General features: G+C 43.3%; 1 protein-coding gene across 7 annotated transcripts in view; it reads right to left on the bottom strand.

Annotated features, from left to right (window-relative positions):
- Window positions 1–25,725, bottom strand: part of CLASP2 (cytoplasmic linker associated protein 2) — a 325,025-nt gene that overhangs the window by 44,729 nt on the left and 254,571 nt on the right. For 4 of the 7 annotated variants that reach the window (XM_074988197.1, XM_074988198.1, XM_074988199.1 and 1 more), the window contains 3 exons: window positions 6,725–6,888; window positions 5,239–5,317; window positions 5,065–5,115 (listed from right to left, as the gene is read on the bottom strand). In XM_074988197.1, coding sequence (XP_074844298.1) covers window positions 5,065–5,115; window positions 5,239–5,317; window positions 6,725–6,888 — 294 coding nt within the window. The remainder of the gene's footprint in view (window positions 1–5,064; window positions 5,116–5,238; window positions 5,318–6,724; window positions 6,889–25,725) is intronic. The other 3 variants (XM_074988200.1, XM_074988203.1, XM_074988204.1) reach the window with 1 other exon arrangement.

Here is a 25,725-nt window from a genome sequence, read left to right as displayed (position 1 = left end):
CACTCTATCCCTGCTCCTCCCCTTCCCTCACAGAGCTGAAATGCCACTAACAGCAGGAGAAGGGACAGAGATTTTGTTGTGCTCAGAAAGTGCTGGGAGGAAGGACTAGGAAATGTAGTGCCCTGGTACACGAGAGGCATGTGGGGGGGAGGGGGCTAACTGGGGGTCTGCAGGCCACAGGTGGCGCCTCAGTGGGCTGCATGAAGCTCATGGGCCACAAGATTCCTACCACTGGGCTGCAGCAGAACTGCCAGCAGCTCCTCCAACTGTAGTACTGTCCACAGAACCCACCGTAATCCCGGTAACATGGGCTGAGGAGGGGAGGGAGGAGTGTGCGTGCTCGGTGTGAGGAACTGCATTTGGAACCACATGCCCTCCCCATGTAATGAAACCACAGGTTGAATCTCTCTAGTCTGGCACTCTCATGCAGCAACATCCATCGTGACTTTGGTTGGCTGGATGCCCACTTATCATCATGGGTGTGGTCAAGTTTCCTGTGGTCCCATAAAGTTTGTTTACAGCCACCAGTCCTGGCTCTCAGTGTTCCATGCTGAGAATTTACCCTTAAATGTCGTCTGAGAGCCCAGTTAGCAGTGGACATGTTGGAAATGCTGCTTGACAATGCTGACCACCCATGGTTTGGCAAATTCTCTCATTTGGCACTGTTCAGTTCCCAAAGGTGCCAGCTTAAAAAGAGGTACAAGCTGTAGATGTAATTTTACCATATCAATTCTTTCCCCCTCATGCAGACTCTTAAGATTTGCCTTCTCTGAAGTTACACATAACCCAAATATTGAAGCTATCTGTGATACATAAATCAGTGTCTGTGCTCTCCACCCCATCAGAATATGCATCAGCTTCTACAGTAACTAGGGAGGAGGCATTGTGAAGGGGCTCCTGTACAGAGCTTATCTGGGGCTTTCCACCAATAGAGTAGTTTAAGTTCTCCCAAGGGATCAATGCTAACACTAGGGGAGTGACTCCCCTTCTTGCGTATCTTCTTCTATGCAAAGCACCTCTCACTGAGATAGCACAAGTAAAAATGTTAGTGTAACTGTGCTAGCACAGAAAGCAATAGGAGAGGTGTGGCTGAGCCCTGACAAGCACATAGCGACTGGTTTCAGATGGGTTTGTAGTTGGCATGGTTCAGTTGTGCTTCCACTTCCACTACTCATTCTACCATGAGTATCTGTAACCACTGAACAGCTAGACTAAGGAACCATGTCAGATGTATCCAGTGAGGCTTGCTTACACTTCTACACCCCTTTACTAGGCCCCACTAAAATTGCCCCTGGACGATTGATCCCCACAGTGCCAATCTTCCAGTAAGCACAGACAAGGCTTATTAGTGTACAAAGGGGAATGAGCTAAGAAAATTATTTTAAGATAGTTTTTATGTTCAGAGATGCTTAAGGCAGAACACAAGTGGAAAACTACAACAATCATTTTAAGTGCAAACTCTGCCTAATTGATTGGCTTTAATTTTTTTTTTTAATTTTCTCTGAAGTATTCAATTTATTCCTTTTTTAACCCTATACATCAACTTAATTACTTATTGTAGTAACTGGGGAGGAGACAGATAAACTGAACCACACATTTAGGCCACGTCTACACTAGCTACTGCTTTTGGAAAATCAGGCCCATTTTTGAAAGAACACATGGAACATCCACACACAAATGCACTCTTTCGATCTGAAATCAAAAGACTACAGGTCTTCTTCTGGAAGCCCTCTTCTGCTCCCAGATCAGGAAGAGTCCCTCGTGTCAAAAGTTTCTTTACAAAACAGCATGTGAAGATGCTCTGCAGGGCCTTTTTTCAAATCCATGGCCCGTTCTTTTGAAAGAGCCGGGGGCTGTGTGGACGCTCTCTTATTGAAAGAACAGCTCAATCTTTTGATCTCCTTTATTGTGTGCAGATGAGCTTTTTCTAAAGAAGCTCTTCTGGGCGATCTCTTCCAGAAGATCATCTTTTGAAACATCACTGTAGTACAGATGCAACCTTATTGATTTTATTTCAATTGTAACCTTGATCCGATTATTGTACAGTGTTAGATTACATTAGATTAGTTTAGGAAAATTAGTAGTAAATAAATTATTCAAATTTGTTTTGTACTTGTTTTCCTATTTTTTTATAATAAATCCATAAAAGCATACTAGAATGGCTCCTCTCTTGCTGCCAGACAGCAACAGGAGATTGAGAGGAGGGAGGTATATAATACATAGGATGATGAAGACCTTATTCTCTGGAGCCCAGGGAAAGGTTAATTGGAGCAACTGGAACCAACTAAGTCCCCACCGGAAACCTAATAAAAAAAGAAAACCCTGCTTCAGTCACACAGGGAAGACAGGACATCTGACAGTTTTTTGAAGGTGTACTGGTGTTGACCAGATGATTTCAGCAGCAAAGGAAGTAAAACACTGCACAAGCAGAGCAGAAGGACTCCCACAGCACAGACAACCAAGAGAAACCCTATCTGGGGGAAAGAGTAAGAAAGCTGTGAAACAGATGGGCCTGAGACCACAGTAGGGTGCACACCTGAGTTCCTTCTCCACTCCCCACCCCCACCTTGGAAGGGCACTTGTGCAGCCCAAGAATAGGGGCAGGGTGCAGTGCACTGACCCAGCCACAAAGGAAATGTATGGGAACCACCACAGTAACACTGTCCTGTTGCCACAATGCATTGAGTAGCTTCATGTGTTTTATTTCAAATCATGTTCAAAGTACTACACGATACATTTGCCAAAATGGCCCTACATAACTTATCACTGTTCCAGATCAGGTAACTGCGGCTAAAAACCTTCACCCTCTTCTTTCAGTCATGGATCTGGTCAGTATTTCTCATGTACATGTCACTGTCAACTTGAACTCCTTTAATTCACTGCTTGTGAAGCTGAATGTAAAAACAACGTAAAGACTAGCCGACGCAAAAGGGAGTTAACTTGGCTGTAACCTCTTACATGGACTGGACCTGAAGAAGCACATTATTCCTGCGGTCAGGGCCCCCCGCCTTGACTCCCAGCGCAAGGCCAGTTCAAGGCCCTGCTTCTGATTTTCTAAGCTCGTACTTGGTCAGGTCCCAGCTTCACTAGAAACCATATTGCTGTCTATGAACCATGATGATAGCTGAGCTCCTTTAGAACAAAATATAAAACCACACAGTCTAGAGCACAGAATGTGAGAGCCAGAGTCAAGGCACTACTGTTTGAGACAGATGTCTGTATAACAATTTTCAGAAGACACGACCAATCAGAATCTGATCACTATTAGGTATTGTTAAAAGACCTTCCTCTTTGATACAGTTTTGCCATCATAACAAGAAAGATATTTCCAACAACCTCTACTCCTTCTCTCTAGTACATAACCATTCCTTCAGGAAGAGTTTCTGAAAACCAGAGAAAAAAGAGTTAGCCTCTAACCAGTTCACACGGAATCTTCTTTTGTTGATTCAATTAAGAGTGGGAAACACTCTAGTGCTAATGGCATGGATACCAGTACAAAATACTAAAGACAGGTCTGTAGAATCTTTAACACTACTGCTATGGCACATTTTGATTACAGCTAATAAATATGTTCTCTGGCACTTAAGTGACAGTAAGCTTTAGGAAAAAGCTAATGGGAATAAGGAATGGGGTATGATAAATTCTTGGATTGCTGAAGACAAAACTAGTGCCTATTAACTGCAGACTTTAGAAAAAGTTAATTCAAGTATTTTTTAAAATTCTGTTGTCAACTACACATACTGACACATTCATTTGAACTCACAGCTTTAAGAAATAGCGAGTTCTCTAGATAACTTCTAGTAGAGAAATCTAAATCTTATAGTTCTCTAGCACTGATGAATTTCATGATAATTTCTTGGTAAGTGTTCTCTAAATCAGCTTTTTAAATTATTTAAAAACCTTCTTCTGTCTTCAGGAGAATGGTGTTAGCTTTGACCAAAGTCTTTGAAAAACTCCTTGGATCACATCCTCATAGCGGAAGCCCATATGTTCTTTCAAAGCTGCAGCATGAGCCTCACAAAAGACAGCATATCGTGCTTTAGTAATTACATCAAATTTTTATGACGAAAGTAACTCAGAGGAATCAAGACATTAATCTTCCTGAAATAAACCTGTCTTAAGGACATGTTACAGAACAAATTGTGAGATTTCATTACTACTTGATTGGTTTTCTTCAACATCTCTGATCACATCATGAGACAGCTACTGTTTAATATACCACCACATAGTAATGGCCAAGTATAAATTGCCCTCGTGCAAATAGGGGGGAAAAAAAAGCAGGTATTTGCATGTGACTTCAGCCCAATAGTGTACAGGAAAAAAAGGGTATTTTGTGTATTGTTATGCTGCATAACATTCTGAATTGTGTAAAAATTGTCATGCAAGATAGAGCAGAAAATTACAGTGTTGTATATGCTTGTTATTTCCCCAATTTGCCTTATTAGTAATGACATTAGGATTTACAGCATAAATATTAAAGCCAACTTTTCCTCTAATTGTATGCCATAACTAAATCAATTTTAATTTTAGCTTGGAGAACCAATTTTATATTGACATATTCTTAAACTGTGATAGTGTGTGCATATATGCAACACAATTTTTAGAAGAGCTTAACAAATAACATGATGCACTAAACATAAAAATATATTTTGGAATGAAAATTTAAGTACACCTGTTGTAATATTTACCACAAACTACAACACAAAAGTAATTTCGGGAAAAAGCTCCATTGTCAGAACTATATCTAGAGAAGATGACTGGGAAATCACAAACATAAAATGAGAGAAGACCCAATAGAGTGAGTTTGCATAACCAGTTTGGTGTTAGGCGGCCATACTTTTGTTGCTCTTTTATTCAGGTGTGTATTCAAGTGTGGTCTTATCAGGTCTGCTTTTACAACTAATGCTCTAACACTAGTATATCATTTGAAATTGAATATCTGCATGCTTAAAGTTTCTTGCAAAGGTTAGTAGCCACAGGTGGATGCATACAAATAAAAAATTGTCATAAACATTGTAAAGTTTTTGCATTGGGTTAAAAAAGGCAATAATGTGGACAAAAAACCTTGGAGCTCCAAAAGGAGCGAAGCTGGTCCTGTAGCGCTGGCTTGACAGTCTGAAAGTTTATAAAAACAAAATCCACCACGTGAAAACCTTTTTTTGCAAAACAAATTGAAATAGTAAGAGACAGGAAATTTCTATCAACAAATATTTGTAATTTAGACTTGTTAAATCTTACCTTCAAGCTGGGTGTTTGGGTCTGGTCAACAGTGAATCTCATTAAAATACTGAATTGGAGATCATTTGGAAAAGATTCCCTGCAAAACAAAGTAATCAGGCAAAATGCATGACTTGCATAGGACATACATTTAATAGCTGTATAGGGAGGTTGCTCTTAAAGGCTCTCTCCAAATTAACTGATCAAAACTTCATCCACCTTTCAAACTACAACATATACCTACTTGTTTTAATCTCTGTAAATATGCTACATTATACTTTCAGAAACATTCAGCTAATATAGAACATATGTCACGTGATCTTACTACTTTCAAGCAATTATGTGTACTACTGACATGTAAGAAACAAAAATTCTCAGTGTGGCTTATTAAGTCCAGTCCTGCTAGGATGTGCATTACTGAATCTAAAACATATAAGAACATAAGATTGGCCACACGGGGTCAGACCAAAGGTCCATCTAACCCAGTATCCTGTCTTCCAACAGCGGCCAATGCCAGATGCCCCAGAGGGAGTGAAAAGAGCAGGTAATCATCACGTGATCCCTCTCCTGCCATCATTTTCCAGCCTCTGACATACAGAGGCCAGGGAGACCACTTCTACCCATCTTGGCTCATAGCCACTGACAGACCTAGCCTTCATTAAGGTACCTAGTTCTTTTTTGAATCCCGTTAAAGACACTGCCTTGACAACATCCCCTTGAAAACTGACTCTGTATTCATCTTTCAATGTTAAGTATTCAACTGGCCAGGATGATCTGAATTCTTTAAATTAGCTGGTATTCACTAAACCACCAATTTTACATGTGTTGTAGTTTAAAGATATCAACAGGTTCTGTTCTGGGACCAAAACCCTTATAATAGAGTAAACCCTCGATTTAACTGACTAACGGGGGGAGGGGTTTCCATTAAACCTGAAAGTCCATTAAATTGGAGGATTTACTGCCCACCCCTGTCTTTTCCCCTCCCCAGATGCCTGTGACTCACTGCTGCTGGAACTGGAACCACCACCGCAGCTGGAGGCCCTAACACTGTTGGGGGCACCACCATCATTGGAGGCCCCACCATGGCAGCAAGAGCTGCTGTATCTGGAGACTCCATCAGCGCCAGGAGGAACCGCCTCCACCACCACAAGCTTCTCCCACCAGTGGTGGGGTGTGTACACAAGTGCTGTCTGCCTGCCTATGCACCAGGAGCACATGACAGCTCTGGTGGCTCGAACTGACAGACCCTCCATCTGCGGCAGCAGCAAATCACCATACTTTTTTTTTTTTTTTTAAAATGGGGGTGTGTGAGGGTGTTAGGATTTTATGGGCTCCAGTTAAGCAGACTTCGGGAACAACAGCGGGGCTGGCAGATGTCTGTTGTTCCCGACATCCACTAAATCGAGGGCCACTAAATCCATGGTTTATTGTACAGCAGGAGAGAAATCTGGGACTATATTTTGTTGCCAATCAACACTGAACACACATTTTATCAGCAACGTATTACCTTGTGACATCAAGTGCCTTTTGAACTTTTGCTTGTACAGAACCAAGCAAGTCAGCACCCATTTTCTTCAACAGCTGTGTCAACAATACAAACAGCCAATCCTGTAGATCTTCTTTATGGACTTGGATGAAGTCGACCAATGTCTCCAAAAACATGCTGAACACCTAAAGGAAGTAGAAAATGGAAAAAAGAGAGAGATGTAGGGGGAAGAAAAGGAAAAGGCTTTGCCCTGTGCTGAACTCACAAATGATAAAAAAGCAGTAAGGGAATCAAAGGCAGACAGAGGCAGTGATTTGCAGCCAAGCAGGGGAAAAAAAAATCTGTCTTGCTTTTCATTGTTCTCCGTGATACAATAGTATATTGTTATTCAACCTCAGCTGAAGTTTGACAATTAGCTATTCCATGCAGTATCACTGGGTAAAGAAATGTGTACTGTGATGGCTGGCACAACTTCATTTTTTAAATTTAAACTTCTTTCCACTTCACACTTTATGTAATTAAATCCTCTCTAAATAGATCATAAAAATACCTTGCCTTTTTACAAAAGCAAGTGGTTACAGAGAACTAAATTAAAATTATGACCTGTGTAGATCTGCATCAAGAAAATGCTTGTTTCTTTCCATAGAAAACTTGGTGAATGGAACAGGCTTCCTTTGCTGTTCCTGCAGCACTCTGAAACAAATTACTCAGCCCCGTAGAGGAAACAGTAGAATACGTTTCTGATTATGACATTTTGAAATATATGGATTATTAATCTTTCTAAAACACCTTATCTACTACTTACGACATTTTGGAAGAGTGGTATTGGGAAACAAATATTCAGGAAAATAATCTATATTTATACTGCAAAGTCCCTCCTCCTGCTTTCCCCCCACTCCTCTATGGCAGTGATTCTCAGACCCCAGGTTGAGTGCAAAAAGCACAGCACAGATATTCTCACTTGGGCTGGAACACAGGCTCTGAAACACAGCCAGGATCTCAGAACCTGGACTCCAGCCTGGAGGGAACATGTGCACTATTTTTAACCCCATTAGCCAAAGCCCTATCAGCTTTAGTCACTTGACCGTGGCTGAGAATTACTGCTGGATTTTTTCTCCCAATCTAGATGTACCCTATGTCACCTTGTATACTGCAAACTGCACCAATTCTAAGTGTAAATTATAAACAAAAATTTAAAGTTGCAAAACTTACAGTACCACCTTAAGACCAACAAGATTAGGGTTTGTTCGGGGTTTTAAGATAATGTACATAAAATTTAGTGTTAGATGGCATTATTTTTCTTTTCACAACCTTTCACTAACTTTGGGATCTACATAGACTTATGCTAGAGAGTGGAACATACATGTTCTAGATATATCATTCCAAAGGTATGTATTCTGCCAGAATTCCAGCCTAACCTAAGTCTTAAAACATACTGCTGCATTAAATGCATGCAAGAGAGTTCACCATAGTTACTTTTTAACAATGATGTCATACAGTCATTAAAGTAAATATACCCAAAACAGTGAAGGTGCATATTCATATGATTAGTTGACAAATATCCTTAATTAGGTATTTGAGGCTGGCACTTAATACGCTTTGAATGCCAAAAATATAATGAAATTTCTTCAGGATCTTGCAGACACTAAGCAGTATCTCTTCAGGACTACTTTAAATATTTTAAATATTAAAAGTCATCTTCCTGTTTCAATTAGGTAAAAGGTTCCCCAACAGAAAACAGTTCCTTTCTGCCTAAGATGACATATTGTAGGGTGTATCCTTCTGCCGTCTATTATCCTTGATGTTTCCCTTGTTGCGTGAAGACTGAACATTACTTCAGTGTTGCTCCTGACTGAAGTGGAGGGAGTTACTCAAGAACCATATTAAAAAGTCCCCATGCCCAGCACACCAATCCATTGATAATTCCAGGACACAGAAAACAAGAAAATAAACTATTAAGCTTTGAGTTCCATTCTGCATAAGCAGTAACACACATATTGCTGTGAAGGCCATTCTAAATGTGTTGTGCAGAATTATTATATCTGTACATACAAATCTATGAACAGTAGTACTAGAAAGTCAAGTGATCAAATTGTGTCAATCAATCTGTCATACGACTGTAAGTGAACTGGATTTGTAACATGGCTTCTCAAGTGTCCTTTCTTTGCCCAAGAAAGTCCATTAGGTTTGACTGAGCTGTAAACAGCTAAAATATCACTATTTTCCCTTTAGTCACTTATGTTCTTTAGGAATATTTTATATCATATGACTGAACCTGAGCATTCTAAAGAGTGGGATCCATGCTGTCACTGCAACAGCATATACACTCCTGAGAATACCACAGTGCTCTCACAATAGCTGTAAGGGAAATGGTGGCGGTGGGGAAGTTGATGTCCCCCCAGCCCAACACAGACCTTCAGTTGTCCATCTTTACCCTTTTTCTCTTCAACAATGAAACAAATCTAGAAAATCACATGCAAAAACATTTTTTAAGAGTGTTACTTCAATTGCAAAATAGAACATTCAAAAGTTAGGAATGTCTTAAGATCACCTGTGAAATCTGCTCCCTGTAGACATAAATTATAGTAAAAGACAAAAATTGTAATTACCCTAGCTTAAAATTTTGAACATCCAAGTGCCTTAATTTTCTGCACAGACTTACAAAAACCTCTAGAAATGGGTCTTGGGAGCTCTTCAAAATTTTTATCCACAGTCCTCAATTACATGATCCCATACTTTTTTCCCCCCCACAATGCAGGGGCCCAAACTAAGGGCTTATGGCATTTAGCAGGCACGTCCTAACTTCTGAACATTTAGCTTTTTTAACACCCTTAAAATAGCCATTATTTGTGATCAGATGTCCCATTTTTAAAGGGACATTTCTTTATTAAGAGCCCTTCTGAAGGTGTTCCCATTTTTTCTTTAAAAAAACCAGGCAAATTGTCCCATAGTTTTTGTCTTCCCCCATCATTACTGGCAGATCCTGCTTTCCAGCCAGATCTGTGCTTGGCAGCTGCCTGCCCACCAGATGTGAGTGGAGGGAACCAGTGGCCAATTATGGCGGTGGGTGTGCAAACCTAGTGGCAAGGCAAAGCTGCAGTGCACTCAGTCAGATGCTCCCCGTGCTGCTCTATCAGCATGTCCCCGTTGCATACTAGCTATAAGATAGCTGGGTCCCTGTCCTGTTTCTGGCTTGCACTGATTGCACACTGCAGGAAGTGGTGGCTGGTGAGTGCAGGCAATTGCCAGGAAGTTGACAGTTACTTGTGGTCTGAGTAGTCCTTTACGTGCTCTCCCTCTTCCTGTCCTCTCTCTGCTCTGCCCCTTCATGCACCCCAGCCACAGTGCTCCTCCATATACCTCCCTTGCAGGGCGCACCCCACCTTAATGCTGTGGAGAGAACCAGCCGCTGGTTGGAACACTCAGCAACAGCCTGGCTGGTTGGCTCATTCCTTCCCTAATGCCCTCTGGCTGGGCAAGGGCCTAGAAAAATCCAAACCCTCCAGCACAGGGCACCACTGGCCAGGAGGATCTGAGCCCTGCATGTGCTAAATCCTTACAATGCTGGTATGGAGCCCCTCAGCTAAGCTCTGATATGGTAGGGGAGAGAAGTGATTTCCAACTTGTTTATACTCCAGTCCTGCAGGCTACACAGCAGGGTCCTGGGCAGGGTTTTAGCACACTTTTCACCTATCCCCAAGGAGCACAGGGCTGCTTTGTCCCTTAGGCACCTGCCCCTGCTAATTTACTTCTCTGGTTGGGTTTGGTGAAGTGCCTGTACTTAGGTTCTCAGGGCCTTGATGCAGAATGCATCCTTAGAGTGCAACCCTTTCCTGCCTGTGCTCTAACTGGAGGACAGGACACAGCTGCATTATGTCAGTGGCCAGAAGCAGCCTCAAGGTGTTAGCTGTATTTCGACACTGTGTGGGCAGGAAGGCACAAGCTGCTTTTAGACACAGCAGATTGTGAGAAGAGAAGAGATGAGCTCTGCAAAGACAAGAGCCAGGTCATCCCTTCCTCGCTCTCCTCCCCTGCAACTGGAAGCAGCAGCTTCCATCCCTGTCCTCCCACACAGGGCTGAAAGGCTGCTGCTGGCCACATTTTGGTGGGAAACACTGGCAGATATATGGAGGGCAGGGGGAAAAGAATGTGATTCTGTGTTCCCTGCAAGTGTTGCCTCAGGAAGACATAGCACCAGGAATCAGAGAAATGGGTCCACTGTGGGGGCCCAGGCAGACATAGAAACTGTAAAGCATAGTGCAGGGACGGTTGGGTTCATTGGTCGTCCCGTGTGTGTGTGTGTGCGCGTGCGTGTGCGCTCGTCCACTCCCCTTCCCTGTGTGAATCCTAAAGCTTTAACACTAAGATAAATAATCCAGATAAACAGCATATATTTGTAACAGAAGCTCACTCAACTTGATGTTAATTTTAATTTGAACATTTGTACTGCTGTTGAACACACTTGAATGAGTAATTTTACCGGGTGTCTTGTATTCAGCATGAGGAAATATGGTTGAGAGAGAGAGAGAGAGAGAGAGAAGATGGAGAGGAGAGAAAACATGGTTGAACTTAGATTACTCTCACAGATGTAATTTTTGGACAAACTACCTGACTTTTAAAAGACAGTGTTCACATACAGTTTAGTTTGAAAAACAATCTTTTTTTGTTTTGCCCCGTACAAGTCAAATTCATTCATCTACATCAGCTTCCACTGGCATAAGGTTAAAGAAAGTGGTTGATCAAGGAACCCACAAGCTTTTTTTTTTGGGCTGGGAAACAGAGCCAATCCCAAGAATGAGTGCTGGAAATACAGATCAGGCATTAAATATTGTGTCTTGGGCATGTATTGATCTTGGGCATTCACACAATAGACAAGAGACTAAATAAGCACAGATTGAAACTATTGTTTCCGTAAAGGAGGGAAGGCTTCATTGGAAGCACTGCCTGCCTTTCCTCACTGCCACTAGAAACTGTTAAGGTCAAGAATTTAACAAGATTGAAAAAGGGAACAGACACGGGACATTGCCACAGACAGAAACATATCTGGAATAGTCATAATTTCTAATTCATTATTGAAGGGATATTAAATATGTTTCAGGGCTTAAGGCCATATCTAACTATTGAAAAGGATGAGACCTAATGTTGGGGAAAGATCACCACACATCTACCCACTGTGAGGCTCTTACACCTTCCTCTGAAGCCTCTCATCCCAATCACTCTCATAGGAAGGCTATTGGACTAAACAGATCTCAGATCTAATGCAGTATGGCAATTCCTATATCCCTTCCAAGGGCATTAATTTTCCTCCTGCTGTCATTGACCTTCAGAATGGAGGCAGGTGAAAATTTCATCTCTTTTCACCAATGGAGAATACATCCAGCCCAACTTATTACATGTGAGGGAGAGGAGGAAAATCTGTTAATGCTATGCTTGAGAATTAAATGTACAAAAGGACGACTGTGTGAAGTTCTTATTTCCACAGCAGGTATAAATCTGGTATTTAATATTTTGTACTGCTGTGTACACATTTATGTCATTATATACCAATAGAGTTAGAATTACCTTTTTAATTTTCAACCATGATATTACATTAACTGTTTTGTCTAAGTTTCCTTCCTTTAAAAAAAGGCTTAGCTGGAGGGAAAACCTCCCAAGAAAATTGTGACTGATCTCTGCGATGGACAATCCATGTTCTACAGATTAAAGCCATGTGAAATTTCAAAGTTCACTTATTCTGAATAATAATGTAAATATAGTTACAAAATACAGTAAACTCTTGTTTATCTGGTATTTGATCAACTGGAACTCTCAGATAACTGGCATAAGGCCAGAAAACATTTTTTCTTTTTCAGAGATTTCCAGGGTGCTGCACAAGCCCCCACCATGCTGAGCGGAAGCCCCCCACCGCCATGGTTCTCAGGCCATGCAAAGGTGTCTGCCAACCCGCAAGTGGCTCCTTGCAGGGCTCTGCTGCCCCACAAGCATCACTGTGGCAATGTCCACAGTCATGTCCACTGCTCCGCAAGTGGCTCCCGCTGTTACCACAAAAAGATAAACAGGGCAGCAGTTGAGCAGCAGCTGGCACTGGGAGGAGCTGAATTTTCTTTTTTGGGAGGCCACAGGCCACTGGTTGTGCCTCCCCCAGCAGCTCTCCATTAACTGGAATATTTGAATATCCAGCAACCTCCGAGTCCCCGGGTTGCCGGATATCAAAGAGTTTACTGTAATTTGCTGTGTCTTACCACTTCTGCGTGCATAGGTGCACTTCAGTCAGGGGACTAAATAAGGAGCACAGCACAGATAACACAATTGTTTAAACAAGTAAGTTTTAAATCAAGCGCACTATTATATCAAATGTGGATAAGGACACAACATATTTTTCCGTTAGTTGGATAGCTTAGAAAATACATTAATTTTATAAGCGGATGTTAGAGAAAAGATCAATATTAATAGAGAGCTATTTTGCTAATAGCAAGTGAATTAATTGAAAATCTAAATTTACATACTATAATATTGTTCCAGGTTACACTGGCCCTTTAAGAGGGTTCAGACTCAGTCTCAACCTCTCCAGATGAGGGGTCACATGAGGGGAGAATCAAAATAAAAAGCAGTCAAGTAGCACTTTAAAGACTAGCAAAATAATTTATTAGGTGAGCTTTCGTGGGACAGACCCACTTCTTCAGACCATAGCCATACCAGAAAATGAGGGGAGAATGTGACTAGAAATTAGGTTTGCTTGGAAATATTAAGAGAATGATAGTCACTCAGATCACAGGAAAAAAGCTTGCTGGAAAGGTGACAACTCTTCAGAGCTTCCAGGCAAAAGGCCTAGAAGAGAAAACTGCAAGAACGGCACCAGTTTGAGGGACCTGGAGGGGGAAAGGAATGTAACGGATTTAGAACCGGGAGGTCTTTTATGAAGAGAAAGCTCTGATAAAAGACAAGAAGAACTTTTAAGCCAAGAGGGAGTGATCTGTAGATGTCAAAGTACATTATAAATTGAATGGAATAAATAAGCTCATGAAAGAGGGCTGGAGAGTTGTGAATTTTATTTTATGCTATACCCAGAAAAGGAAGCAATACTGTGAAAACACTAGATATGGTGTTCTGTTTGATGCAGTATACAGTCATAGAGCACTTCAGATTATCAAAGACAGATCAAACCTCTGGAGTGGGTTACAACGGAATCAATATAAACTGTGCTGTTCCTGAAGAGTTTCAAAGCTCCCACACCAATATTCTAAAATGCTTTTGCTCTGAATAGACAAGGTAAAACATTTCAACTTGCCTATAATAACCATTCACATTAAATTCCATGAAAGATCTTCACTCCTTGTCTAAATCTAAATCTCCACAAAACAAGTTTGACATATTCTTTCTAATTTTATCTGTGTCTATTTAGGTCTGGGAATAATACACAAATGGTTGAAGTGATTTTACTCAAATTAAAAACAAAAACAAAAGAACATCCCCCACCCCCACCCCTCTGACGCTAAGCCAAAGCATGGACAATTTGTTTGAGAATCTTACATGAGCACCCAAAAGGGTGAGATTAGAATGGAAGTTATAACTGAAACTCTATTTATAGAGAGAGCAATCCATATGTGCTATTGTTTCTCTAGATGGTCTTTGTTCATGATACAATTTTAAATTCTGAAATCAGTCTTTATCACATTTTGATAGTGGAAACAAACAGATATTAGAAAAATAACTGTAATTGAGATCTATTTTAAAAAGGAATTAACTTTCAGATGCGCCAATCACCACAATATAGAACAGGAGTGCATAACAAAATAAGGTCAGTTAATTAGTATAAAAACCATTTCAAAACATTACCACACAGTTTGCATAATTCTATATAGAGCTATATGAATTGCAAAAGGCTTGACACTGCATGAGATCTTTGGGGGAGAAAAAAAATAGAGAAAAAGCGTTAATTTCACAAACATGCAATAAGGTTAGGCTTCCAGCAAATATTGATCCAACTTACTCTCTAAAGAGAGTTCCAACACAGGGGACAGCATGCAAAAAGAAAAAAGAAAAAAAAAAGGTGGGGGGGAAAAAAAGACAAAAAACACACAAATTAGTTCCCATCAATGCAAATTTCCTGTATGGAAAAAAAAAACAAAAAATAAAAAGGTATTTTAAAACTTATACAGTAAACGTAAAATTATATTTCCAACTGTTCCTCGTTAGAATAATTTTGAAATAAGCAGTTGATTTGCTTCTGTTTTTTTGCTTAAAACCATTTTTTTCCCCCCAGAAGGATACTATTACATAATTTTTTTTTCCGTAAGCAATTCCTTGTCATTGGTTAAAGATGTACTGGAACGCATTAAAAATGTTAGATATTCACACCTTTATATGCTGTGATTATAACAATTCCTGTAGAAGATGGGAGAAAAAAAATCTTAGAAAAGATTTTAGATGGTCAGCTCATATAAAAATAACCGTACTTTAACTGTTTCACGTTTAGAGTTGGTGTATCTTATGGTGAAATGTACTGCAGGACAATCAGTGGTTGGTAATATTCAGTGGTGACAACACAGTCAGTGATTGGAAATAGAGGTTAATTGTAAATATTTTGAAAAGTCACTCATGGACAGTCAAGCTTTGGTTTAGCTACAATATGGATGATATCTCAGTTTACAAAACAAAAGCAGGTGTCATATCAATGTGCCCAGTAAACATAAAAAGAAGGGTATATATTATATACAGTGGGAATGCAGTATTCATTATACCTCAGTGCCTATTTTAAAGTAAGTTGCAGTCCAGAAAGATATCATGTATGCTTACAATGTTACTCATCTGTTTTTGTACACTGTTGTCAGGAAATAATTGAAATACACAGATACAACTGCAAACTGGAATACTTTTAATTCAGCGTAATCTGTAAATGAAAATAAGTTTTTAATATAAAGAAAATTTTCAAAGTTGTTCTTTGATACAAACTTGTTATGTTTGTCAACCAGCAGCCCAACTCCCATTAAATAGTTTCCAGATCAATTAGTGACAGATATCAGCAATATGTCACTATTTCATAGATGTTGGTATATTTATGGTGTTTATATAAATGCTATGGAGACTGATACTGCTAGTGCTTTTGAATATTAAAAGAATACTGCATATGCATGACCCACAAAATAATTCAGAAGTTTGTACAAGATCCTCATTCTTGTCTGTTTACCACTTTACTTCAACAACATCCACCACCACTATTAATCTTCTAGAAAAGAAGTTACTCACCTTGTACAGTAACGATGGTTCTCCAAGATTTGTTCCTGTCAGTGCTCCACTCAGGCCTTGGTGCTTCCCAGCACCACAGATGAGAAAGCTTTTCAGAGCAGTGACACCGCCGCACCCCCGGCCCTACACCGCACTTGCTCACTCAGCATCTTGAGCGGCTGCTGCTCTGTCGGAATGCGTGTGCGATCTGTTCTTTTTCTAACTGAAGTCCCTGTAGACTCCAAGCGGAGGGAAGGACTGGGGGTGGGGGGGTGAGACGTACTGGAGCACTCGCAGAGACACATCTCGGAGAACCATTGTTACTGCACTTTTCCTTCGCGTGGTCCCTGCGGGTGCTCCACTCAGGTGACTCCGTAGCAGTACACATTTGGTGAAGGTGGGTACTGGAGTCTTTTACGTTAATGGAGGCAGGACTGCATCTGCCAAAGCATAATGCTGTGCGAATGTATGGCGTGATAACCGTGTGGCCACCGTACAGATGTCAGCGCAGGGCAAATTATTCCAGAAGGCCATTGCCCACACGGGATGAGCCCTGATAGTGTGTGGCAGCTGTTTGCTTCTGAGTTGGTATGCTGTGAGTATGGAACCTGGAATCCACTTGGATAGGTGTTGTGCCAACACAGCTGTTCCTGCATGAGGTCCCAACCATGCCACAGAGAGTCTGTCTGATTTTCTGGTTCCTCTAGTTCTCTCAAGGTAGGATGCAACTGCCCACTTCGTATCCAGGGTGAGTAATATAGCCTCCTTGGAGGAGGCATGAGGATTAGAGAAATAAGCAGAGAAGTAGACGGGTTCACTTATGCGAAAATCAGTTATAACTTTTGGGAGAAACTTTGAATGGGGCCTGAGTATCACTTTGTCCTGGTGAAAGAAGGGTTCAACATGAAGGCTGCAATTATTGCTACCCTTCTTGTTGATGTTACTGCAACTATGAAAACTACCTTCATAGACACGCATTGTGTTGGCGTAGTGGCTAGTGGCTCAAAGGGTGGCTTGGTGAGTGTATCTAGGAAAGTTTTACTTTATTTTGCTACCTTTGCTTTACTTGTTTACAAACTGCTGTTTGTTTGTTGTGCAGGGAGCCCTCTCTTAACAGGCAGTTTTCCTGATATGAGGAGATGTATACTTTCTGCTTGTGCAGATGAGCTGCCACTACTGCCAGCACCTTGGAGAAAAGCCTGGGTGCAGTGGAGAGGTCAAAGGGAAGTACCATGTACTGGAAGTGTTGTCCACCCACTATAAAACTGAGGTATTTCCTGTATGCAGGCTGGATGGGCACATGGAAATACGTGTCCAAGGTCGTGAGTCACCAGCCAGTTGTGGTACTGCAGCTGTGAAGCCTTTACTTTGCCATGCGGCAGGATATGTGCACATGCTGATGGTGCCAACAGGTATGGGGCTTTGTTAGACCCACTATTTTGCCAGTAGCAGGGCACGGTGTTTGTGCCAGTGACAGTTTTAGGTTTTTGAGCCACATTAGTCTTAGGCTTGCCCAGATGTTTGGGCACTGAAGCCAGGTCTTGCAACTCCTGGGTCACATTAGGTGACAGCAGCCCCAGCAATCTCTTGTCTGGAGCCCTCACAGGGAACAGAAGAGGCTTGGAGTTGTGGGATCACTCTCTGTTGGGTGAGGAGGACTCCCTGTTAGCATCTACATTTACATTCTTAGATTGTTTAGAGGTTGCAGAGCTTGCAGCTGGAAAGCAGCTGCATTTATCTAACATCATGGTATGTGTGGTATGACCAGGATGTATAGAAAAAAAACCCCACTGATATTCATCAGTAAAACGCCGGAAGTAAAATAGCTGCTTTCCTGTGTAAGTATGGTTCTTATTTTGTTTCCGTTTTGTACAGGCACCTGAGTGCCCAGACCGTAAAGGCTGGCTGTGGAGATTTTCAGGGAGTGGAAAGAAGTGTCTGTGGACACCCCCAAGAATTCTGGACCTTTGAATGGGAGGTATTCCTCCCTTGCCTGATCCACCTTTGGGAAACCAGAAACATGGAGCTATGAGGCTCTGCTCATAACCACTGCCACTGCTAGGGAATGCGCAGTGGTGTCAGAGGACTTGAGGAAGACCTGAAGGGCTGTCCTCACTATGAATGAACCGTCATTAGTATCTGCTGTGAACTGCTCTCTTCTATGATCTGGAACATATTCAGTAAAGGTGGACATTTGTTCAAACATGTGCTGTGTACATTTTGCCATCAATGCTGTACAATTTTACATAGGTAACTGGAGGAAAGTAGAGGAAAATGCTCTTCTACCCATGCTATCAAGTCACTTTCTCCCCACATAAGGAGGACCAGATTTAGTTAAAATCTGTTTATCCCTCTGGATGGCAGCAGCAACAATGAGGCAATTAGCAGGGGTGTGTGTAAAGATGAACTCCACATCCTGCAAGGTGACACATTTCCTGTCTGCCTGGTTGCCCACTGGTAAAATGGTAGCTGGTGTTTGCCACACATCTTTCGCTGGATCCACGAGGGCAACACCAGTTTTACCAACAGCACGGCATGGAGTATGCTGGTGAGCTTATGTTGGGTATTGGGCTATGACGCTAGTGGAATCTCTAAAAAACAAGAAGTCCCGCGGCGCCTTATAGAGTAACAGATATTTTGGAGCATAAGCTTTCATGGGCAAAGACTCGCTTCATCAGATACACCAGTGGAATCTCTAACGTACCAGCCACCCTTCTGAAAGATACTGGAATAATTTGAAGTCATTGCCCTTAGAGGGAGGTGGTGGCATCAGCGTATCCTCACAGGAGGAGAGCAGCAATTCAGTGTGTGATGAATCATAGGAGTCATCATCACTGAGGAACTGGTCTGACTCAGCTGGATCTCCAGACACATCCAAAGATGAGTTTGAAGTGTGCCTCCAAAGGGCTGAGCAGCGTGTTCACATTGTTGTTGCTGCTGCTGTGTTCTGAGAGGTGCCCAGGGATACCAGTAGAGCTAGGAGAGAGGCATGGACATAACAGGTGGTTGCCACTGGCCAGGGAGCCACTGAGACATCACTGATTGTGGCTGACACGTCCCTTTTCTTGAGGGTGTTGGCAGGGGGAGCCTAAGCGAGACAACATTCAAGACACATCGCTTCCTCCTCACTGCACAGGAAGGGTGCGGGGGCTGTCATGTTTGAAAGATACAGCCTGGCCAGCAATGGAGAGGCATCAGTACCAAATGAAGTGAAAGGTACTGTGGTTGCACTTAACTGGTCTCAGGAGGTAAAAGGGTACAAGAGAGGCACAGGTGGCAGGCAGTACTGCAACTGTGGACACTTGCCTTCTCATGCTGTGGGATAAGGGCAAACGCCGATGGGGTAAGCACGGGGATCTGTTTGACCTGCTATATTTGCCGGTGGCAGAGTGCATTGTCTGTGACAGCAAAGCCATTGCTTTAGATATTTGAGCTGCATTTGGCTTAGGCTTGCCCGCTTGTTTGGGTCTTACAGCCAGTTCTTGCAGCTCTCAGGGTGTGACAGGAGATGGCAGCCCCAGCAAGCTCTTGTCTGGAGCGCCCCACAGGAATGGAGTCAGCTTGGTATCATGGAATTGCCCTCTCTTGGGTGAGGGGGAGTCCCTGTTAGCATCTCCATTCACTCTCTTAGGTGGTTTAAAGGGTGTAGAGGTCACAGCTGGAGTACCAGTAGCTGCTTCATCTGACATCATTGTATGAATACTGCAGAGGGAATGCAGAGAAACAGAAGCAGTAAAGCACTGAGGCCAAGTAACTGCTGTGCTGTGTAAACGCTGACACAAGACAGGGCTCACTCAAGAACACCCCGTGTGCTCAGCTACCCCCCGCCCCCAGGCAAATTAGACTCTAGCCTGGTAAAGATAGGCAGGTGAGAGTAGTGAAGTACATGCAGCAGCAGATGCAATAACTATGAAGTCAACAGAGGGATGGCGATTGAGGGGACTGATCTGAGGCAGTCTCCTCAGATGAAGAAAAGAAAATGAAAACAAGTGTACAGCACTGCTCGGCGCTGGAATAGCAGGCAGTGGTGTAGCAGCCTTGTGGGCAGCCGTTGTACGCTTGGGCTTTTAAGGATGTCTAGGAATGTTGGCCAGGTCCCTATACCCTCAGGGAGGTAATGAACATTGCCCCAGTAAGTGCTTTTCCAGAGCGCCAGTGGGATCACCCATTATTTATTCAAAGAAGATTCCCTGATAGCTGCTGAATGTGCTCTCCTCTGTATGGAGGAGACAGAGCAGGCAGCTGAGGCAAGAAGCACTGTGTTGCCAGACTTTGCCACTGGCGATAGCGTCAGCAGGAATGCAGGGTGACCAGGATCTGACGCTGGTCTGAGGGAGCACTTGAGGGAAAATGGTTTGGTGAAAAGACAGTTGGCAGCCTTGAAGAAAACAGCTCTTTGAGAGAAAAAAAAACAACCTGCTGTACTGTGTAAAACGCTGAGACAAAATAGGGTTCACTTAAAAACAGCCCTGGTCCTCAGTGCCTTCCCTCGCCCCCCTGTCTTCAGGCAAATAAAAAGGTTGTAGACGGGTAAAATAGGCAGACAAGTGTTGTAAAATATGTGCACAGCAGGAGCTATAAAGCCTGAGGTGACAAGAAGAGTAACTCTGAAGTCTGTCTTCTACCTGGGACGTTTGAAAAGGAACTGACGACGGCTGCGCCGCATGCACACTCCACACTCTAACAGAGTGGCAGCAGCTCAAGGCTGAGTGTGAAGGTGTGGCACGGGGGAGTGCAGGGGAGAGGGGGAAGGAAGGCACTGCTCTGAAAAGCCTTCCAATCTGTGCCGCCGGGACACACCGAGACCTGCTGGGACCAAAGGAGAACTATATTTTTCTGTACTTTTTGTGGGGGAAGAGGATGGTCATTCTCTCCCCTTCCAGCTGTTCACTGATCCTTTTGAGGCTTCTCTTCAACATTTCCCTTTTCCATTGTTTCTTCCCCCTTGACTTTCTATGATTCTCAAGGGTTTTAACATTCACATTCAATCCTTTGTTCTCATGTGTATCCCAAAACTCCCAAATTTACACTGTTGCCATGCCATGCCTTATCCTTCGGAAGGGCAAAAAGCTGACAAACTTTGATAACTTAATTTGGTGTTTTACTGTTTCTTTAAAAGAGTCAGGATTTCAGTAGTTAATGTGTCACTCAATTCTGAGGTTTTATTAAGCGTATCTTATAATTTTGATAGGCATCTTTTACTAGTCTATTACCAGCAGCAGTATTGTAAAATTTATAGTACAGTTTTAAAATTCTGAAATAATAAATTACTTTGTTTTGCTCTGAAGGTTTGTGACTATTTTTGCTATCACTCAATCGATACTGACAGATTATAGAACCTAGCATATGCTGTACATCTCAGATAACAGGAGCACCTGTTACTTTAAATTAGGGCTACTGGTCAATTGCATTTAACTCACAAAATTAAATGATTATAAATTATAAAATTTAATCACGATTAATCAAACTGTTTAACAGAATGTCAAGATAAATTACATATTCTGGATGCTTTTCTACATTTTCAGGTATACTGATTTCAATTACAACACAGAGTACAAAGTGTACAATGCTCAGTTTATACGATTTTGGATTACAAATATCTGAACTATAAAAATGAACAAAAATGTATTTTAAAATTCAACTCCTATAAGTACTGTAGTGCAATCTCTTTATTGTGAAAGCATAACTTCCAATGTAGATTTTTTTTTGTTATAGAACTGCAAAACAGAACAATGCAAAACTTGAGCCAGAAGTCCACTAAGTTCAGTCAATCATTAAGACAAGTAAGTTTATTTACATCTATGGGAGGTAATGTTGAGTACTTTTTATTTACAATGTAATCTGAAAGTGAGACCATGCATTCGCATGGCATTTTTATAGCTGACATGGCAATGTATTTAGGTGCCAGTTACACAAAACATCCATATGTCCCTTCATGCTTCAGCAACTATTCCAGACCACATGATTTCAAGCTTATGATGCTCATTAGAAACATAATGCATTAATTAAATTTATGACTGAACTCCCTGAGCGAAGAACTGTATATATGTATTCTGCCATGTATTTCATGCTGTAGCAGTCCAAAAGGTCATAGTCCACCTCAATCCCTCTGACCAGATGCCATGTCCGGTGGGTTCACCTCTATGCGACCAAAACTAATCAGTAAACTTTGGAACATGGACTATTTGGACTCTAGTGGATAACCCAGACAGTTGGTGACCTGAAAGACACATGGCAATTATTGCCCATGAACTGCAATGATTTAACATGGATACAACTGCTCTGGCAAAAACACATAGACCAGAAGACAGACAGCTAAGAGAAGAAAACGTAGGGTATACCATTTTCTGGAAAGGAGCCCCTAAGTAAGAAAAAATGAATTAACAGAGTAGGATTTGCCATCAAAAACAAACTGACGAAGATCCTATCTGAGTCCTTGTCGGCATCAATGAGCATGTCATGACTCTGTCTGAAGCTTGCCAAAAACCCACAGGCAACTGTCATCAGGACTTACATGCACCAACTGTAGACGACAAAGATGGTGTGAAGGAGAAGTTCGACACCCAATTAGACAGTCTTGAAAGACATCCCCAAAGATGACAGGATTCTCCTCTTGGGGGTGATTTCAATGCCAGGGCTGGAAGAAATGCAGACCTCTGGCAGACTACCCTTGGGAAAGGAGTTGGCAACAGCAACTCCAATGGAGCGCTCCACCTTCACAAAACGTGTGAAACACAAGCTTCTCAACGCAAACACCCTCTTCTACCAGAAAAACAAATTTAAGACCTCATGGTGACATACTCAATCGAAGCACTGGCACCACAGAGGCTGTGTCAATGTCTTTTTGCTTGGGATCGGCGTAATGTCCTTCTCACACATGCAATAACTAGTGCTGATGACTGCTGGACTGATAGAGAAGTTACTCACCTGTAGTAACGATGGTTCTTCGAGATGTGTCCCCGTGGGTGCTCCACAATAGGGGTCGGGCTCGCCCGGCGCCGCAGATCAGAATTCTCCCAGCAGTTTCTACTGGATCGCGAATGCGCCGATGCACGCTGCTCCCTTGCGTGCCCACGGTCATGTGCGCGATCCGGTCCCCGCCAGTTCCTTGACCAACCGCCTCGGATGCTCCTGAAAAACACCAGACAGAAATCTGAAGCGGGGAGGATGGGCGGGTGGTGGAGCACCCACGGGGACACATCTCGAAGAACCATCGTTACTACAGGTGAGTAACTTCTCTTTCTTCTTCTAGTGGTCCCTGTGGGTGTTCCACAGTAGGTGACTACTCAGCAGTGACCCCAAAAAAGGAGGTGGGTAATTGATTCATGTGCAGCTTGCTCCCGAGAGGACTGCTGTCGACAGACGGGTATCCTCATCGAACACCCGATGCAGGGAGTAACGTTTGGCGAAGGTGTTGTAGGATGACCAGGTCGCCGCTCTACATATGTCTGTTAACGCGATGCCCTTGAAGAAGGCTGTTGATGCTGCCACCGCCCTGGTGGAGTGAGCCCTAGGTGGGGCCAGCAAAGGGGTCTTTCGAAGCTCGTAGCACCTTTTTTATACAGGACACAATGTGCTTTGAATTCTCTGGGAAGAGAGGCCTTCCCCTTTTGACCTGGGAGCGAGAGACACCAGAAGCCTGTCCGTTTTCCGGAAGGACTTAGTTCTGTCTATGTAAAAGGCCAACACCCTTCTCACATCTAGGAGATGTAGGCGTGCCTCCTTGCTGGAGCTGCGAGGCTTCGGGTAAAACGAGGGTAAAACTATTGGTTCGTTAAGATGGAACTCCCGAGGAAACTTTTGGAATGAAGGCTGGGTGTAACCGTAAGATTACTGCCTCCTTTGAGAATACTGTACAGGGCGGCGTTGCCATCACTGCTGCGAGCTCGCTCACCCTGCGGGCTGATGTAATCGCAAGAAGGAAGGTTGTTTTCATCGTAAGGAGTCGGAGGGGTACCGTGGCTAATGGTTCAAAGGGTGGTCCCAATAGCGCACTGAGCACCAAGTCCAAACTCCACGACGGCGGTAGCGGTTTTCGAGGGGGGTACAGGTTTACCAGCCCCTTCAAGAACCTTGTGACAATAGGGTGGGCGAATACAGTGGGCCCTTCTTCTTTATGCCGAAAAGCTGATATAGCGGCGAGTTTGACCTTTAGCGAGGATAGAGAAATCCCGTCTCGTTTGAGGTCCAATAGGTATTCTAGTATTACAGTTATAGGAACGTCAAGGGGAGCTAACTGTTTGGTGGAACACCAGGCTGTAAAGCATGTTCATTTTTGTTTGTAAGTCCTCCTGGTGGAGGTCCTTCTGCTACACTCCAAGACTTGTCGTACTCCCTCCGTACATGTACTCTCTAAGGCGCTGAGCCATGGATTAACCATGCTTGTAGGCGTAGTCCCCGAGGGTGCGGGTGCACTATGGACCCCTAAGCCTGCGTGAGTAAGTCCGGCGCCACCGGCAGGGGGAGTGGTGGACGATCCGACATGCGCAGAACCAAGGGAAACCATTGTTGCTGGTCCCAAGTAGGAACTATGAGTATCATGCGCGCTCTCTCCCTTCTGGCTTTCGGCAGAACCTTGTGGATAAGCGTTGTGGGGGGAAACGCGTAGAGTAGAGGGCCCTTCCATGAAATCACGAATGCGTCCCCCAGGGACCCCCGCCCTATTCCTACTCTGGAGCAGTACTGGGGACACTTCTTGTTGTACTGGGTGGCAAACAAATCGACTTGGGGAAACACCCATGTACGAAATATGCGCCGTAGCAGGTCGGAGCGGATCTGCCATTCGTGCATGAGTACGAAGCGCCTGCTCAGCTGATCTGCCTTCACGTTGTGGGCGCCCGGCAAGTACGAGGCTTTCAACGTTATGTTGTTGGCAATGCACCAGTTCCACAATCGGACTCCTTCCGCGCATAACGCACGGGATCGTGCCCCTCCTTGTCGATTGATATAGAACATAGTGGAGGTATTATCGGTATTGATCCCGACTACTTTGCCGTGCAGGTATTCCCGAAAATGTCTGCATGCACTGAACACCACTCTGAGCTCCAGTATGTTTATGTGCAGTGTCTGTTCCGCAGGGGACCATAGCCCTTGTGACACCTTGCTGCCAATGTGCGCTCCCCATCCTACGTGGGAGGCGTCGGTTGTAAGAAAAATAGAAATTTGTGGTTGGTGGAAGGGCACCCCCACTAGCAGGTTCTTGGGATTTTCCCACCACGCTAGGGATTTGCGCACCTCCGTCGTAGGTGACACTACCCTGTGGACAGTGTGGGATGCTGGTTTGTAAACACTCGCCAGCCAATGCTGCAGGCTTCGCAGGTGTAACCTGGCATTCTGTACCACAAACGTCGGTGCCGCCATGTGCCCCAACAGTTGCAGGCACATTAGGACCGGCACCACGGGGCTGTACGTCATGACTTGCACCAGGGAGTTGATGGCGCAGAAGCGGGCGTCGGGCAGATATACTCTCGATGCGATAGAGTTTATGCGTGCCCCTATGAACTCTATATCTTGCGTGGGTTCGGTCTTTGACTTTGCGAGGTTGATAACTAGGCCCAGCGAAGTAAACGTGTTCGCGGTGACGTGTATCCTGCGTAGGACCTCTGCCTTTGAAGCCCCTTTCAGTAGGCAGTCATCCACATATGGAAAAATAAACACCCCCTGTCCGTGCAGGTAGGCTGATACCACTGCCAGGGTTTTGGTAAAGACTCTGGGTGCCGAGGATAGGCTGAACGGAAGAACCCTGTACTGGAAATGTTCCCCGCCGACCGTGAAGCGGAGGAAGCGTCTGTGTGCCG

The sequence above is a fragment of the Carettochelys insculpta genome, chromosome 2 (assembly GCF_033958435.1).
Source record: "Carettochelys insculpta isolate YL-2023 chromosome 2, ASM3395843v1, whole genome shotgun sequence".
Taxonomy (NCBI): domain Eukaryota; kingdom Metazoa; phylum Chordata; order Testudines; family Carettochelyidae; genus Carettochelys; species Carettochelys insculpta.
This window is presented reverse-complemented; position numbering and strand designations above follow the sequence as displayed.